Raw genomic sequence first — 16940 nt, forward strand, 5'->3', positions numbered from 1 at the left:
CGCTGATTTTCATGTCTCATAATGCTGTGTGGTGCACATTTGGTCTGTTATCAATGCCTCAATTTGCTCCTTGACTGTAATTATAATAAAATCCTTGTTACTTCTCTTATTGTCGGCCACATATCTTATCTGCTGTTTTTTATACACTAAGTTGTGAATCATGAAAGTCCTGCAACAAACAGTCAGAGATGGATTTGAATCAAGTGAATCGTGTTGGTTTTAGGTCAGCAGATCTCCAGGAAATTTGTATTATTGAAAACATTAACTATTATATCAAATACGACTTTTGTGTCAAGGCAGTTACGACACATCACAAAATGACCATCACACACATGAAAATATATTTTATTGAACAGTGTTTTCAAAACTACAGGAATAATCAAACTTCTACACTCTGCACCATAATGAAGTATATTATACTTAATAAGACCAGATTATTGCAGTGCATTAAATTTTATTGTGTTTTTATATAATATTTGTTATTTATAAGTAGATTTTTCTTATTGAAAAACATGCAACAAATTCCTTTCTCAATGTTTTTTCGGGTCATGAACGGATTAATGGCATTTCAATTCATGTCAGTGGGGAAAATTGCTTTGACATACGAATGATTTGACTTATTAGCTCCGTCACGAAACAAATTAAAGTCGTGAGACAAGGTATATAATAAGAAAGACTGAAAAAATTATTGTTAGAAAACAACAACAGAATAAACACTGAACCCGGTTTTTCTCATTGCACCTGTCTCTTCGTGAGGGAGATGTGTAATGCCAAGGATCAGAGTTGTACGTGTCCAGGACGACAGAGTCACCATTTTCCCTGCTCTCTGGGATATTGACCACAACATAACTTTGTGTGTTGCTTCTTGGTGCTGGCTGACGTCTGTTGTTGCGTTTGTGAGAGGAATATTTTTCTGGGATCACAATAAACAACAACAGTCCAACACAAGCGAGGTCCCCCCACATGTTTCTTATCTCTGATAGCTGGGAGTCATGAACTCTGTTTCTGAGAGCCAGTGAGTTGATGTTATTGAGATGCAAGGAAAACTTTCTCAACACTCTTAGAAGGCAGGTAGTGACCCGATATGTATGTTGTGGATCATACTCTGTCCCTCGAGCTTCATATGGCTCATAATGCTGTGTGATATAGACTTGGTCTATTGTCCGTACTGCGTTGCGCCCCCTGACTCTAATTATAATGCGAGCCCTGTTACTTTCCTCAATGTCCGACTCCACGACATAATCTGGAAGTTCCAGTGATGCATCTTGGTAGATGTTACCGACAGTGTAGTATCGGTATCCCCTGGGCAGTGGGTCTAACAGCTGTTCATCGTTGCGATAATGATGTGAGCCATAATCACCACGGTTTGGGTCAAAGGTCAGCAGGATGATGTTGTTATTGTCAAAGTCAACTGTGGTTGCAAACCAGTGGAGCAAGCAGAGGCTGTACTCGGGCACAGACTGGCCAAAGCCTACTGACCTCAGATCAGTGATTGAGTTGAGCGCTCGTCTTACAGCTGACACAGAGCTGAAGGTCAGGAGGAGAGCCACACAGCAGCTCATCATTCTTCCAAACATCTTCATCCTGTAGAGATTTAAGAAGTCACTGTTTTTATTGTTCATACTTTATATTCTGACATTCGTTACATGTTTTTTTTTACCAGTGAAACATCAAATGACTATGTGTTGACTGCAAAAAGTGATTAACAGATTATTAATGATTAAGACAGCTTTAAATTTATTCCCAGTTTATAATTTGATAGTCATTCAGCCACACAAACACTGAAACAGGTTGTACTTGTTTGTCTCCTCTCTAGTTAATACCATCTATTATGGGTTGGAATTGCATTTTAAAATTTAGCTTTCTTCAGTTGAAATCAAAAGTTACTTTTTTAATATTAGAGTTTACTTTTAATTAAGAGGGTGTTAAGAGAGGCTTGTTAGTGAGAAATGTTGTTTTCTCAAACAGCTTTAACTTTGTGACATAAAGAGAGAAAATCACACTAATAACTTGTATCTGTAACTTGTTGGCTGAAGCCTCCTGTCAGCTTCAGATAAATAACAGGGAAGGATTGCTCAACACTCAGTTTACAGAGGATTAATTAAACAAAGCAAACTAAGTAATTCTTTAACAAAGAGGTGAAGCATATTTTATAGCCATGACCAAACATGCTTTTATTTTCCCCACTTATTCATTACACTTTTGTTAACCCAGAGTTTTACTTATTTATGTTGTCAGGTTTGGCTCTGGTTTCATGATATTCGCCTCTCCCTTTCTCAGAAAGTTAAACTAATTATATTGTTTAAAACTGTAATACTGCAGATGAATAGATCATTTTTATGTGAATGAGTGTGCTTGTAATTTAAGAGAAGGTGGACTAAGTGCAATGTAATTGACTCCATGTTAAACCCACTTCATTGTATCTTTAAATGTAGAATAAATGCTGCATTAGAGACGAAGGTAAAGTCATGTGAGTGACAGTAAGTAAAAATGAATCCACCAGGAAATGAGAGAACGTACCTGTGTAAGTCTGCTGCTGCTGTTTGTGTGAGGACAGTCGTAGCTCCCTTTATGTTTTGCGTTTCCTGGTAAATGAAACCAGAGCAATAAGCTCCGCTAGTCGTCAAGAGGAAGTTTGATAATCCAGCTATTTAGATGAGGCTATCAAAGAGCAACACCAGTAGTAGTTTAGCAGTCACATAAATGCAAATTATTGATCTTTTTACGAGCAGGTTTAGGTCCAAAGTTTGAATATGGACGTGTCTGCCGGACTGCAGGGTGAGAGATTGCAGTAGTGTCTGTAATCTAGAAGCTGGTTACAAATGAATTTCAAATAGTGTACAGATGTTTTTAATGGCAGCGTTTTCTTGTATGATTTGTTTGGTAATTCAGGTTTTCATCGTTTAAAGGTGTTCTATCATTGCTGTCATCATATAATCTTATATCTTTCTGCCGTCATATGTAGAAAGATGTGATTGTGTTACAACTCAAACTTTTTCCCCCCAAAGATTTATTTATTGCTTTTCCAAAAGTATTTTAAACAAGGAAGACAGAGAAAAATAAAATAAAATAAAGGAGGAAATTGATAAAAATACAACTCAAACTTTTAGTTTCATTATATCAAACTTCAACTAAAAGTTTGCGTCATTTTTTATTTGAATGTTTTTACTAAAACATCAGAGGTCAGAGGTCACATTTTCTAGAAGTCTTGTAAATGCAATGACTAATTCCACTAGGATTTTATCATTGATACCAGGAGGCTAAGAGGTAACGCTAGCTGCCGCCAGTAGTTTTCCTTTAAAAAAAAAGGTCCTTCTTTTATCAAACTAAGATGTTTAATGGGAGAACTTTATGCGCTGCCCATCCACTGCAGCCTACTCAGCAGTGATTTAAGATGTCTTTCAGTCCTGTCTTTGATTAAATATTATTCATGAGCTCCACTGTTTCACTGGACTGCACTCTTTAGACGGAAAAAACAAACGAACCTGTGACGCACAATGCCCACAATGAATCTATATTCTACGATCATCATGTTTCTGTGCTTTTAAAGTCCTTCAACAGCTGCAAGGAACACTGTCAGTAATTCTGCCCTATAGAAATCGTGTCAGCAGGGTTAAGTAAACTGGATTTGCCTACACCAGCTGGTCCACTGAGTTCTTTTTTCTTCTTCTAAGGAATCTGTGAGACATAAAGGAAAAAATGTAAATGTTGGCATAGATGTATTTAAATGAATGTCTACAATAGACCAATGAGTCAGAAGTCAATACTTTAGTAGTGAGTGACGCCATAGAGCTTTATTAAGGACTAAAAAAGGCCTCTATGTTGTTATATCAATCCACCTTTAATACTTAACCATGACATCATAAAGGAGGAGGAGTTTACTTTCCAGGCATTTGCTCTTTGTTTACTTGCTGTTCAAAGTCAACAAAGATCTCAGAGTCAGTGTGTCTGAAGCTGTCAAAATAATGTTACAGGATTAAACCTGATCTGTACGGTGGCCACTAGAGACAAAGCACGCACAAACTCCAAAACACATGCAAATTCCAAAACACAACGGAAGTGCTCCAGGACGCTAGGGGCAGTGTTGAGCTCGATTTGCAAAATAAACGGCAAGTTTGTTGCAAACATGGGCTGTATAGGACGCTCTAGTCTCCGTTGCGCTTCCCAGGTTGCCTAGCAACCATGATACTAACCGCTGGAAACGTGTCATACAACTTTGTTTGACAGAAATGAAGGAGAACATCTTTTGTTCATTTGTTTGTTTGTTTCTACAAGAGCTTTGTGTGATTTGATAAGTATCTGAGGCTGAGACCACAGGACAGTTTGCACGTGTTTTGGAGTTTGCATGTGTTTTGGAGTTTGCACGTGTTTTGGAGTTTGTACATGCTTTGTCTCTAGGGGCCACCGTAGTACCATAACCTCATGAAACATCTCCAAGCAGTAAAGTTTTACAGTCTCTGTAGATCAGGGGTGTCAAACATAAAGCCCAGCTAGGACTCCACTACAGCCCAATGAATTTTTACCTTTTAAGCATGTTTTAATTAGATAGGTCAGAAGGTCGAGTGGTTGCCACATGATCAGAAGGTCGGGGGTTCGAATCCACTGAACGGCTACCCTGAGGTACCCCTGAGCAAGATACCGTCCCTACACACTGCTCCCTGCGTGCCTGCCCACTGCTTCACTGAGTGAATGAGTAAAATGGGGAAAAGTAATTTCCCCATGGGGATCAATACAGCACACATTATTATTTAATTATCTGCTATAGAAATTCATCTTTTCCCTCCCAAAACTGATTCTGTTTATTTGCTTTTAAACACTGACAAAATGTTAGTTAAGATAAGATAAGATAAGATAACCTTTATTAGTCCCACACGTGGGAAATTTGTTTTGTCACAGCAGGAAGTGGACAGTGCAAAAGTTATGACGCAAAAATTAGAATACAATAAGAATAAATACAGTACACAACTGTACAGAATAGAATAAAATAATATACTATATACAGTAGAATAAAATAGAATAAAAATATACAATAAGATAAAAATAGAATACGAATGCTATATACAACTGAGTAAAAATACAACGATGCCAGAAAGGATTATTGCACTTAGTGTTATTGCACATGTGTGGATGTGTGTGTTTGTTCAGTTAAAGTCTTTATTATGGAGTCTGACAGCAGTGGGGAGGAAAGACCTGCGAAATCTCTCCGTCCCACACCGTGGGTGCCGCAGTCTCCCACTGAAGGAGCTGCTCAGTGCTGTCACAGTCTGCTGCATGGGGTGGGAGACGTTGTCCAACAGGGATGACAGCTTAGCCGCCGTTCTCCTGTCACTCACCACCTCCACTGGGTCCAGAGGGCATCCTAGAACAGAGCTGGCCCTTCGGATCACCCTGTTCAGTCTCTTCCTGTCCCCAGCAGAGATGCTGCCGCCCCAGCAGACCACGCCATAAAAGATAGCAGAAGCCACCACAGAGTCATAGAAGGTCTTCAGGAGTGGGCCCTCCACCCCAAACGACCTGAGTCTCCGCAGCAGGTACAACCTGCTCTGCCCTTTCCTGTAGAGGGCGTCTGAGTTATGAGTCCAGTCCAGTCTGTTGTTCAGATGAACACCAAGGTACCTGTAGCTGTCCACAGCCTCAATGTCCATACCCTGGATGTTCAGTGGTTGCAGTGGAGAATGCTTGTGCCTGCGGAAGTCTACCACCAGCTCCTTGGTTTTACTGGCGTTGATCTGGAGCTGGTGGTAGACTTCCGCAGGCACAAGCATTCTCCACTGCAACCACTGAACATCCAGGGTATGGACATTGAGGCTGTGGACAGCCACAGGTACCTTGGTGTTCATCTGAACAACAGACTTAGTTAGTTAGTTTGTTTGTTGCAATAATATCGTATCATGAGAGACCTATTGTGATGTCGTATTGTGGGGTGTCTGGTGATTCCCACATCTACTTACCAGAGTGTCTTCTAATAAAGAAGGTTAGAAATGAAGCTTTGAAACTTTGAATACTTAGTATTTAGAGAATTCAGTCAGCTCTTATTATGACACCAAAAGGGGGCAGATCTAGAGAAACTTTCTTAGGGTGGCAAATGGAGAAATCAAGTAGGGTGGCAAAATCAAAGCCTTTTTTCTTTTTTTTTACACATATGCAGGTGTTACATTCTGTAATATGCGAGGTTTCAGACGTCACCAGTGATCCCACTCTCCCTGCTTTACAGAGAGCGCAGTCTGCCTTTTCGACTCGCTGTGAATGCCTACTAGTTAAACTGTGTGTGCAAAGCCGAGGTTAGCTGAGTAGGGTTTGTCGTATTGAGTTACTCTTCCTCCCTTCCTCAAGCCTCATTTACTTATCTAAAATGCCCTTTGTGTGTGTATGTAACGTTGCCCATTGGCTTGCTGTGCGCAGCCCTCATGGTTTTCAGTTATACAATTGGTAATACAATCCCTGTTTCTGTTAGATTCCTGTGTAAGAGCTGTTACTCTCCCCCTGGCCTCTAGCAGAGGGGGTCGTAACAGTCTAAATGTGCAGAAAGCATTTGTAGAACTTGAACCTAAATGAAAGTAAGAATGAGCCAGCAAAAGAGTCCAGGGTCAGAGATGTAGTAGAGTCTCCAATGTCGAAGCTTATGAATAAATTTTAAATAGAGTGTACATGTTTTTAATGGCAGTGTTTTCTGGTATGATTTGTTTGGTAATTCAGGTTTTATTTAATCCATTTAATGTTGTTCTATAGTTACCATCATACTATAAAACTTTTGAGATCATTCATATGTAGAAAGATGTGATTGTGTTACAACTCAACCCTTTTTTTATTGTCATCATTTATCAAACTAAGATATTTTATGGCAGAACTTCAAACACTCCACATGCACCCGATACTGATTGTCTTCCAGCTATCATTTTGATTAAATATTAGTCATACACTGCACAAAAACCCTTTGATGCACTTACTGTAATGCCCACAATGAATCTATGCTTCTTTAATCATCACATCTCTGTGTTTTGAAAGTCCTTCGACAGCTGCAAGGAACAATGTCAGTATTTCTGTCTTCTAGAAATTATGTCACCAGGGTTGAATAAACTGGATTTGCCTGCACCAGCTGGTCCTCTGAGTCCATTTGTTTGTTCTATGAAATCTGTGAGACACAAAGAAAACAATGCAAATGTTGGCATAGACGTATTTAAATGAATGTCTACATTAGACCAATGAGTCAAAGTCAATACTTTAGCAGTGAGAGATGCCATAGAGCTTTGTTAAGGACTAAAATAGTTCTTTCTTTTGTTATATGAATCCACCTTTAATTGTGCAGCATCACACAATTGCGAGGACGAGTTCGTTTTTCAGGTATTTGCTGTTTGCTTACTTGCTGTTGAAAGTCATCAAAGAGCTCAGAGTCAGGGTGTTACTAAGCACAGCATCTGAAATAATGTTACAGGATTAAACCTTGTTTAACCGTGAAACTTCACTGTAGGTCACTGTAGGTCACTGTAGGTCAGCTTTTCTGTTATTTAATTATCTGCTATAGAAATTCGTCTTTTTCCCCAAGAAATTTGATTCTGTTTTTTGTTTTTAAGCATTGACAAAATGTTAGTTAGTTTCTTTGTACTGTATGTGGCAGACAATGGGAGAAGTAATGGGACTCAAATTATAATTAGAGTCAGGGAGCAGAATGATGTATGATAATAGACCAAGTGTATATCACACAGCATTATGAAACATCTGAAAATTAGGGCACGAGGTATAATCCAGAACATACCAGGTGACTACCAACCTGCTGATCAGAGAGTTTTCTGTGCAAGAAAATGACATAAGCTGACGGTTTAGAAGCAGTGCTGATGATTCCCAACTACTGTCATGGTTTTCTGCGTGGCAGGCAGAATGTAGGACTCGAACACAGAGTAAACTCAAAACAGCAGCTTTACTGCTGGAAAAAGTCTTACACAGAAAACAGAAAACAAACCCAAAAACAAGAAACTCATAACCAAAAAATAAGAAACTGAACTGGGAACAGAGAACTCGGAAATACAAGGAGTACGACAGAAACACACAGCGATGAGGGTGTATGATTGTTAACGAAGGGATAGAGGACAGAGGAAAACACGGGGCTCAAATACACAAGGAAGCAACGAGGGAATGGGAAACTGGAGGGAAACACAGCTGGGACTAATCTGACATAACAAGACAAAGGAGAAGTAAAACTCAACACACTGAACACAGAACAAGAGACTATCAAAGTAGAACAAAACAGGCACGGAGACGCAGACTTGACAAGGAGGCACAGCTGACTGGGAAAAAAGAGCGAACATAGAGACCGGGGTGACTAGACATGACACGTGGGACACGGGAACAGAAACTAAACAAAAAGATGAAAATAGAGGGAGGGAGAACTAAGATTGCTGAGAGCTTGAAAAATAAGAATAACCAAAACCAAGAGCAACAGTAATCAAAGAATATTAAACCAAAAACACAAACACTGGATCATGAGACCCATTTCCATGACAACTATGACAGATAAGAAACATGTGGGGTGACTGGTCCTGATTCAGGACAGAGAAGAGACTTCATTGGTTGCTGTGCTGGCACACTCACACCTGACCCAACATCAGGCCCAGAAAATGGGCAGATTCACTTAAGTTGCAGCTCGTTACCTGTTTCAAAGGGATCCAGTGTTGTTTTTTACACATATATAACTTGGCTGCATAAATAACTGGAAGCTGAAACTACAATATAGAGAATCAGCCCAATTAAAAAGCCCTGCAATTACATATACTCAAGGTTATGTTTTTATTGTAAATGAAAGGAAATAATCAGGAAATGAGTGTTTAGCAGTCATAATAAGAGCTGACTGAATTCTTTAAATACTAAGTAAAACTGCTTCAAAGCTTCCTTTGTAACCTTCTTAACTAGAACATAGTCTGGTTAGTAAATGTGGGAATCAATAGACACCCCACAATACGACATCTCACTGTCACTCATGATACAGTATTATTGAAACAACATACAGTGGGGCAAAAAAGTATTTAGTCAGCCACCGATTGTGCAAGTTCCCCCACCTAAAATGATGACAGAGGTCAGTAATTTGCACCAGAGGTACACTTCAACTGTGAGAGACAGAATGTGAAAAAAAAATCCATGAATCCACATGGTAGGATTTGTAAAGAATTTATTCGTAAATCAGGGTGGAAAATAAGTATTTGGTCAATAACAAAAATACAACTCAATACTTTGTAACATAACCTTTGTTGGCAATAACAGAGGTCAAACGTTTACTATAGGTCTTTACCAGGTTTGCACACACAGTAGCTGGTATTTTGGCCCATTCCTCCATGCAGATCTTCTCGAGAACAGTGATGTTTTGGGGCTGTCGCCGAGCAACACGGACTTTCAACTCCCGCCACAGATTTTCTATGGGGTTGAGGTCTGGAGACTGGCTAGGCCACTCCAGGACTTTCAAATGCTTCTTACGGAGCCACTCCTTTGTTGCCCGGGCGGTGTGTTTTGGATCATTGTCATGTTGGAAGACCCAGCCTCATTTCATCTTCAAGGTTCTCACTGATGGAAGGAGGTTTTGGCTCAAAATCTCACGATACATGGCCCCATTCATTCTGTCCTTAACACGGATCAGTCGTCCTGTCCCCTTGGCAGAAAAACAGCCCCATAGCATGATGTTTCCACCCCCATGCTTCACAGTAGGTATGGTGTTCTTGGGATGCAACTCAGTATTCTTCTTCCTCCAAACACGACGAGTTGAGTTTATACCAAAAAGTTCTACTTTGGTTTCATCTGACCACATGACATTCTCCCAATCCTCTGCTGTATCATCCATGTGCTCTCTGGCAAACTTCAGACGGGCCTGGACATGCACTGGCTTCAGCAGCGGAACACGTCTGGCACTGCGGGATTTGATTCCCTGCCGTTGTAGTGTGTTACTGATGGTGACCTTTGTTACTTTGGTCCCAGCTCTCTGCAGGTCATTCACCAGGTCCCCCCGTGTGGTTCTGGGATCTTTGCTCACCGTTCTCATGATCATTTTGACCCCACGGGATGAGATCTTGCGTGGAGCCCCAGATCGAGGGAGATTATCAGTGGTCTTGTATGTCTTCCATTTTCTGATGATTGCTCCCACAGTTGATTTTTTCACACCAAGCTGCTTGCCTATTGTAGATTCACTCTTCCCAGTCTGGTGCAGGTCTACAATACTTTTCCTGGTGTCCTTCGAAAGCTCTTTGGTCTTGGCCATGGCGGAGTTTGGAGTCTGACTGTTTGAGGCTGTGGACAGGTGTCTTTTATACAGATGATGAGTGCAAACAGGTGCCATTCATACAGGTAACGAGTGGGGGACAGAAAAGCTTCTTACAGAAGACGTTACAGGTCTGTGAGAGCCAGAGATTTTCCTTGTTTGAGGTGACCAAATACTTATTTTCCACCCTGATTTACGAATAAATTCTTTACAAATCCTACCATGTGGATTCATGGATTTTTTTTTTCACATTCTGTCTCTCACAGTTGAAGTGTACCTCTGGTGCAAATTACTGACCTCTGTCATCATTTTAAGTGGGGGAACTTGCACAATCGGTGGCTGACTAAATACTTTTTTGCCCCACTGTATATTATCTGCTGTTTGTTATACACTATGTTGTGAAACATGAAAGACCTGCAACAAACAGTCCCAGATGAATTTGAATCAAGTGAACTGTGTTGGTTTTATGTCAGCAGGTCTCTGGGAAACTTAATTTGTATTACTGAAAAAATAAACTAATATATAAAATACAACACAGAGAGACTGAGGAGGAGCTTCTTCCCGCAGGCGATACGGTCTCTCAATCACACCACCACACAGTACTGACCCACACATATGGTTCTTACACACACACTGGACTTTCTGGACTTTGGTTTTGCACAACACTATATTCTTCATTTCCGGTTAATACTTGTACAGCTGCTGTTATTGTGTATATATTTATTTATATTTAGATTTCTTCATACATTCTTATATAGTTCTATATTGTGTATTTTGTTGTACAGTTATTTTATTTTCAACTTTAATTTATATATTTTATCTTATTCTTCCCAGTTAAATTTACCCTTCATTCTAATTTGTGTTGTACAGTTATTTCATTTTTAACCTTAATTTATATTCTATTCGTTCCTAGTTAAATTTACCCTTTTTAATTTTTCATATTTATTTCCTATCTTATTCATAGCCTTTTCCTTTTTTGTTTTCTTTAGGTCACGAGCAGTTGTCCAAGCATTTCACTACATATCGTACTGTGTATGACTGTGTACGTGACAAATAAAATTTGAATTTGAATTTGAATTTGAAAATATGACTTTTAGTCAAGACAGTTACGACACATCACACACGTGAAAATATATTTTATTGAACAGCGTTTTCAAGATTACAGAAAGAACACAAACCCATCAGTGAAACAGACTCTCAATCAACACGTGTCATTTATCCATCAGAGTAATTGTGCATTCTCCTCAAACGAGCCACACTGATTCACAAACTGTTGTTTTGTAAATTCAGTTCAATTCAATTTTATTTATTCAGCGCCAAATCACAACAACAGTCGCCTCAAGCTCCATAAAACTGTTATTAAACACTTTCTTGTTGTTTCTTGTTGTTTCTTGGCAGTTTTAATAGGAAAATGCGGCACAGGCATCTGAGTGTTTCAGGTTTTCAGTCCAAGCAAGCAAACATCACTTCACTGTAATATTCTGACGACTTCTTCAGCTCCTGGTGATCATGTGTTGATCACTGACAGTTTGTACAACTTTTTAGTACGTATACCTACTATACCCCTGCAGTTTTAGGTATAAGTGGTTGTAATTTGTTTTTCTTTTATCCCACACAAAATTCAACATGCGACGAATAAACACGTTTTAGGAAATATCATGAAATGCGAGATGCTGTGATTTTATTTGAAATGTTCCATGTTTTTAAAAATAGAATTTGATAAAACTAGTGAAGATCTGAGGCAGTTTGTTCAAGCAGTGGGCAGAAACTAAATGTCACATCATCCTCTTTATTTTCACATCAAGGCAACACAAAGTGACCCGCTCTACTGCAAGAAAAGCATTGCAGTAGTCAACCCATAAAGAAATCCATGAATCAGCTTTGTCAATAGAGACAAAATGTAAACAATCCCCACCTTCTAAGTTTGATTTAAATGGTCTAAGAATGATTCCTGTGAGATGATAATGCCATATTATGATCAACAGTACTGAATATTGTGGTAAGAAGTAGCATTACTATACCAAATATAATTTCACACCTTTCATGAGAGCAGCTTCTGTGCTGTGACACTGATGAAAGCCTGATTGGAAGATTTCATGGTAGCTATTAATATTCAGGTACTCACTAATTTGGTTTTCAACTATCTGAAGAATAAATAGAGACCAAGAATAAAGTGAATAATTATTATACTGTCTTATAATGTAAAAATATGTAAATTTCTGTCTTTTTCACAAGGGAAAATACCAGGAAAAAGGCTGCAGGGGCTAAGTGACTGAGGGGAAAAAGTCTGGCAGGACATGAAGAACAAGATGAACGATGCCACACAGTTTGCTCAAGGGTTTTGCAATAAGTGGCAAAACAGAAAAGCTCAATTCAATATGAGTGTTGACATTGAGTTTAGTTGGGCTCGGTCACTCAGGCGCAGCTGGCTGCCGGCGGAGCTCACGGGCGCGTCACTGCAACTCCCCCTGGCTTCTGCTCCGCGGCTGCTGAGGCCTCTGGATGTCTGGAGTTTTGATCTCCTCCACACCTGCTTCACGCCCTGGAGGACGGGGCTGTGGCCCCCCCACACCCTCTAGCAGATTATTACATGAAGGAACCTTTTAAAAAAACAAAAAACAAGCGCGTCCATGCTCACAGGTGTACACACGGGTGATCACACCCACAAACTACACCCTTTTTGGCTCCTACCTCAAAGCACACTGTGTTCTGTTGATCTTATGTGCTGCACAATAATGTTTAACATTTAGTATTTACTGTCATATTCCCATATATCATTGTGATGTTGTTTATTCTATTACTCTTGTTCTCTTCTGCTTGCTTTCTTTTTTCTTTCTCAGCAGGTGATCCAGGTGATTGATATATGCATTTTTTTTCTCTGCCCGTTCTGTTGGTTTTTGTCTTTTGCCCTTCTCCCCCGTCCCTCTTCTCAGCTGTTTCTCTTTCCCTCTTTCTTTCTCCCCTTCTTTCCCCCAGTCAAGTCTGTCCCGTATTCAGTAAGTGAAAATAAAATAAACAATAAAAGGTGAATCAAATGGACCATTACGGCAAGGCTGGGATGGTCAGTTTGGTAAAGTAAAAAAAAAAAAAAAAAAAGAGTTTAGTTGAATTACTATTTACGTGAGTATGACAGATACAGAAGACCAAAAACAAGTGAAGCAACAATCACAACAGCACAGATGAAACAATAAACACAAGTGTTGTTGTCCTGAGATTGGAAATGCAAATTAGAGTTGTACCTTTCTGAAAAGAAAAAATCATTGTTTTGATGGCTCTGTGAACTCTGGAGCACATCATGCGGACGTCTGTTGTACTCGTGAGAGGAATAGTTCTCCTGGACTACTCTGCGAGACTGTAAGTTGATGTTATCACGGTCCAAGGAAAACCTTCTCAACTCTGTTAACAGGTCAGTGGTGACCTCATATGTATGTTGTGGATCATACGCTGTCTGTCGATCTTCATAGGTCTCATAATGCTGTGTGATATAGACTCGGTCTATTATCTGTGAAGTTCGCCGTCCCACATTCTGCTCCCTGACTCTGATTATGATCCGAGCCCTGTTGCCGTACTCGTGCTCTGATTGGAAGACATGATGTGGAAGTCGCAACGATCCTTCTCGATGGATATTACCAAGACTGTAGTACTGATATCCCCACGGCGGTGGCTCTAACAGCTCTTCATCGTTGCGATAATGATGTGAGCCATAATCAAAACTATTTGGGCCAAAGGTCAGACTTACGTCACCATTCATGTTGATGTCAACTGCATTGGCAAACCAGTGGAGCAACCGGAAGCTGTGCTCATTCACGGACTGGCCAAAGCCTACTGACCTCAGATCAGTGATTGAGTTGAGCTTTCGTCTTACAGCTGACACAGAGCTGAAGGTCAGGAGGAGAGCCACACAGCAGCTCATCATTCTTCCAAACATCTTCATCCTGTGGAGATTTAAGAAGTCACTGTTTTTATTGTTCATGCATACTTTATATTCTGACATTCATTACATGATTTTCACCAGTGATGAATCTAATGATTATGTCATGACTGCATATTAACAGATGTTAATGATTAAGACAGCTTTTAATGTACTCCTAGTTTATAATTTGATAGCCATTCAGCCACACAAACTCTGAAACAGGTTTTACTTGTTTTTCTCCTCTCTGGTTTATACCATCTATTATGGGTTCGAATTGCATTTTAAAATTTTGCTTTCTTCAACTGAAATCAAAAGTTACTTTTTTGATTAATTGTTACGAGAGGCTTTTTTATTAAGAAATGTGGTTTTCTCAAACAGCTTTAACTTTGTGACATAAAGAGAGAAAATCACACTAATAACTTGTATCTGTAACGTGAGCTTCAGATAAACAGGGAAGGATCGCTCAACAATAAGTTGTCAGAGGATTAATTAAACAAAGCAAACTAAATAATTCTTTAACAAAGAATTGAGACATATTTATAGCCATTAGCAAATTGTTTAACATGAAATTTCCCACTCGTGGGACTAAAAAAAGGTATCTATCTATCTATCTATCTATCTATCTATCTATCTATCTATCTATCTATCTATCTATCTATCTATCTATCTATCTATCTATCTATCTATCTATCTATCTATCTATCTATCTATCTATCTATCTATCTATCTATCTATCTATCTATCTATCTATCTATCTATCTATCTATCTATCTATCTATTGAAACAACTACATATTTGAGTGCTTTTTCATTCATCTTTTTATTTTTTCCCACTTAGCCATTACACTTCTGTTAACCCATAATTTTATTTATTTATGTTGTCAGGTGGTTTCATGATACTCACCTCTCCATGTGTCAGAAAGTTAAACCAATAACATCAAAACTAGATCATTTTGCACTTGAATGAGTATGCTTCCAATTTAAGAGAAAGTGGACAAAGTACAATCCATTTCATCGTATCTTTAAATATTTTGTCATTGGTAGAATAAATGGAGCATTAGAAAACAGGGTAAAGTCATGTGAGTGAAAATAAATTGGAATGAATTCCCCAGAAAATGAGAGAACTTACCTGTGTAAGCCTGCTGCTGCTGCTGTTTGTGTGAGGACAGTCGTAGCTCCCTGTATGTTTTGCTTTTCCTGGTAAGTGAAACCAGACCAACAAGTTCTGCTAGTTGATAAGATGAAGTCTGATAATCCAACTATTTGGATGAGGCTGTAAAAGAGGAACACCATCATGGATTTAAGTGTTTCTAGTTTAACAGTTCTTTTCTAATTTAAAAAAACAAACAAACTGTGATGCACTTACTGTAATGCCGACAGTGAACCTATGCTTCTACGATCACCACGCCTCTGTGTTTTGAAAGTTCTTGGACAGCTGTGTGGAACTCTGCCAGGGGTCAGCCAGTTCAACCAGTATTTCCGCCTTCTTTGAATCATTTAAGACAGATTAAGTAAACTGGATTTGCCTGCACCAGGTGGTCCAGTCACTCTATTTGTTTGTTCTAAGAAATCTGTGAGACACCAAGAAAACAATGCAAATCTTGGCATAGATGTATTTAAATGTATGTCTACATTAAATCAATCAGTCAAAGTCAAAACTTTAGCAGTGACTGATGTCATAGAGCTTTATTAAGGACTAAAATAGTTTTTTCTTTTGTTATACTGATTCATCTTTAAACTGACACCATAAGGGAAGAGGAGTTCGTTTTCCAGGTATTTGCTCTTTGCTTACTTGCTGTTCAAAATCTTCAAAGGGGCCAGAGTCAGGGTGTCACAACGCACGGCCGCTGAAACTGTCAACATAATGTTACAGGATTAAACCTCTTCTAACCGTAAGCTTTACAACATTTCACGTGAAACATCTCCAAGCTGTAAAACTTTACAGGCAATGTAGATCAGGGGTGTCAAACACACAACCCAGCTAGGTCTCCATTATAGCGCACTGAATGGAAAATGTGAAGGACATGAATTTCTGCCTTTTGCATTTGATAAAGACCTCACCTGCGGGCATCCAAACTACAAAGTAATAAACAAAGTGAATAACAGGAACTTTTCATTCATCACACACTGACAAAATAATAGTTGTGTAAAATCTGAAATGCCCATGGTGTTGATTCACGATGTGCTCTGGCATCGGCATCGGTTGCTACTGACAACAAGAAATAAAACCAAGAGATTAATTTAGGATGGCACGTGCCACCCCTGAGGGTCCAGCCCTGCTGCCAAGCATTAGGAACCTTCCTAAATAAAATTGAGACTAGTTCGACAAATACAATAGCAACATAACCTTGAATGTTTGTAACTGCAGGCATTGTTTATGGGGCTGTTCAGAGTAAATAAATAATTTGATATTATATGCTGAGCTGCTCTAACCCATGATTCTTGATGAAGTAGTATGTGGGCACCGGTCAGGTGTCAGAAGTGTGCAGATGAAGCCTCGTAAAGCCTCATGAAACCTTAAAACTTTCAGTCCAGCTGGTTCAAAGTAAGTTTAATTTCTCGAGGCTTCATCTGACCACGCCCCCTGCTGGTCAAAACCTTTATTGTCATTTCAACCACCTGTGAGGCCTCGTGGCTGTTGAGCTCTATCAATGTCAAAAACCTGTCAGTAAGACTTCACTCAGTGTTTAAATAAATCCAACAGGATATGAGAAGTTTATGTTAAACCTGTTGTGGTGTTTTCAAAAGATGGGACAGTGACTGTGCTCATGAATATTGGGCTGATGGTATT

At 39.3% G+C, this 16940-nt stretch overlaps 2 protein-coding genes across 2 annotated transcripts; both read right to left on the bottom strand.

Moving 5' to 3' along the window:
* Positions 1–329: 329 nt before the first annotated feature.
* LOC146711245 (uncharacterized) lies at positions 330–2755 on the bottom strand. Its single transcript, XM_085455412.1, has 2 exons — positions 2521–2755; positions 330–1584 (listed from the first exon to the last, which is right to left on the bottom strand). Exon 2 carries the CDS (start codon positions 1581–1583, stop codon positions 642–644), a length of 942 nt encoding a protein of 313 aa, XP_085311538.1. The 5' UTR covers position 1584; positions 2521–2755; the 3' UTR covers positions 330–641.
* Positions 2756–13339: 10584 nt separating this feature from the next.
* LOC146711246 (uncharacterized) lies at positions 13340–15569 on the bottom strand. The gene is made up of 3 exons (XM_085455413.1): positions 15516–15569; positions 15279–15422; positions 13340–14172 (listed from the first exon to the last, which is right to left on the bottom strand). Exon 3 carries the CDS (start codon positions 14169–14171, stop codon positions 13350–13352), a length of 822 nt encoding a protein of 273 aa, XP_085311539.1. The 5' UTR covers position 14172; positions 15279–15422; positions 15516–15569; the 3' UTR covers positions 13340–13349.
* Between the last annotated feature and the right edge of the window lie 1371 nt (positions 15570–16940).

This window comes from Copadichromis virginalis, linkage group LG4, assembly GCF_057382275.1.
Source record: "Copadichromis virginalis isolate Kocher_CV1m ecotype Utaka linkage group LG4, C_Virginalis_male_GT1.1, whole genome shotgun sequence".
NCBI lineage: Eukaryota > Metazoa > Chordata > Actinopteri > Cichliformes > Cichlidae > Copadichromis > Copadichromis virginalis.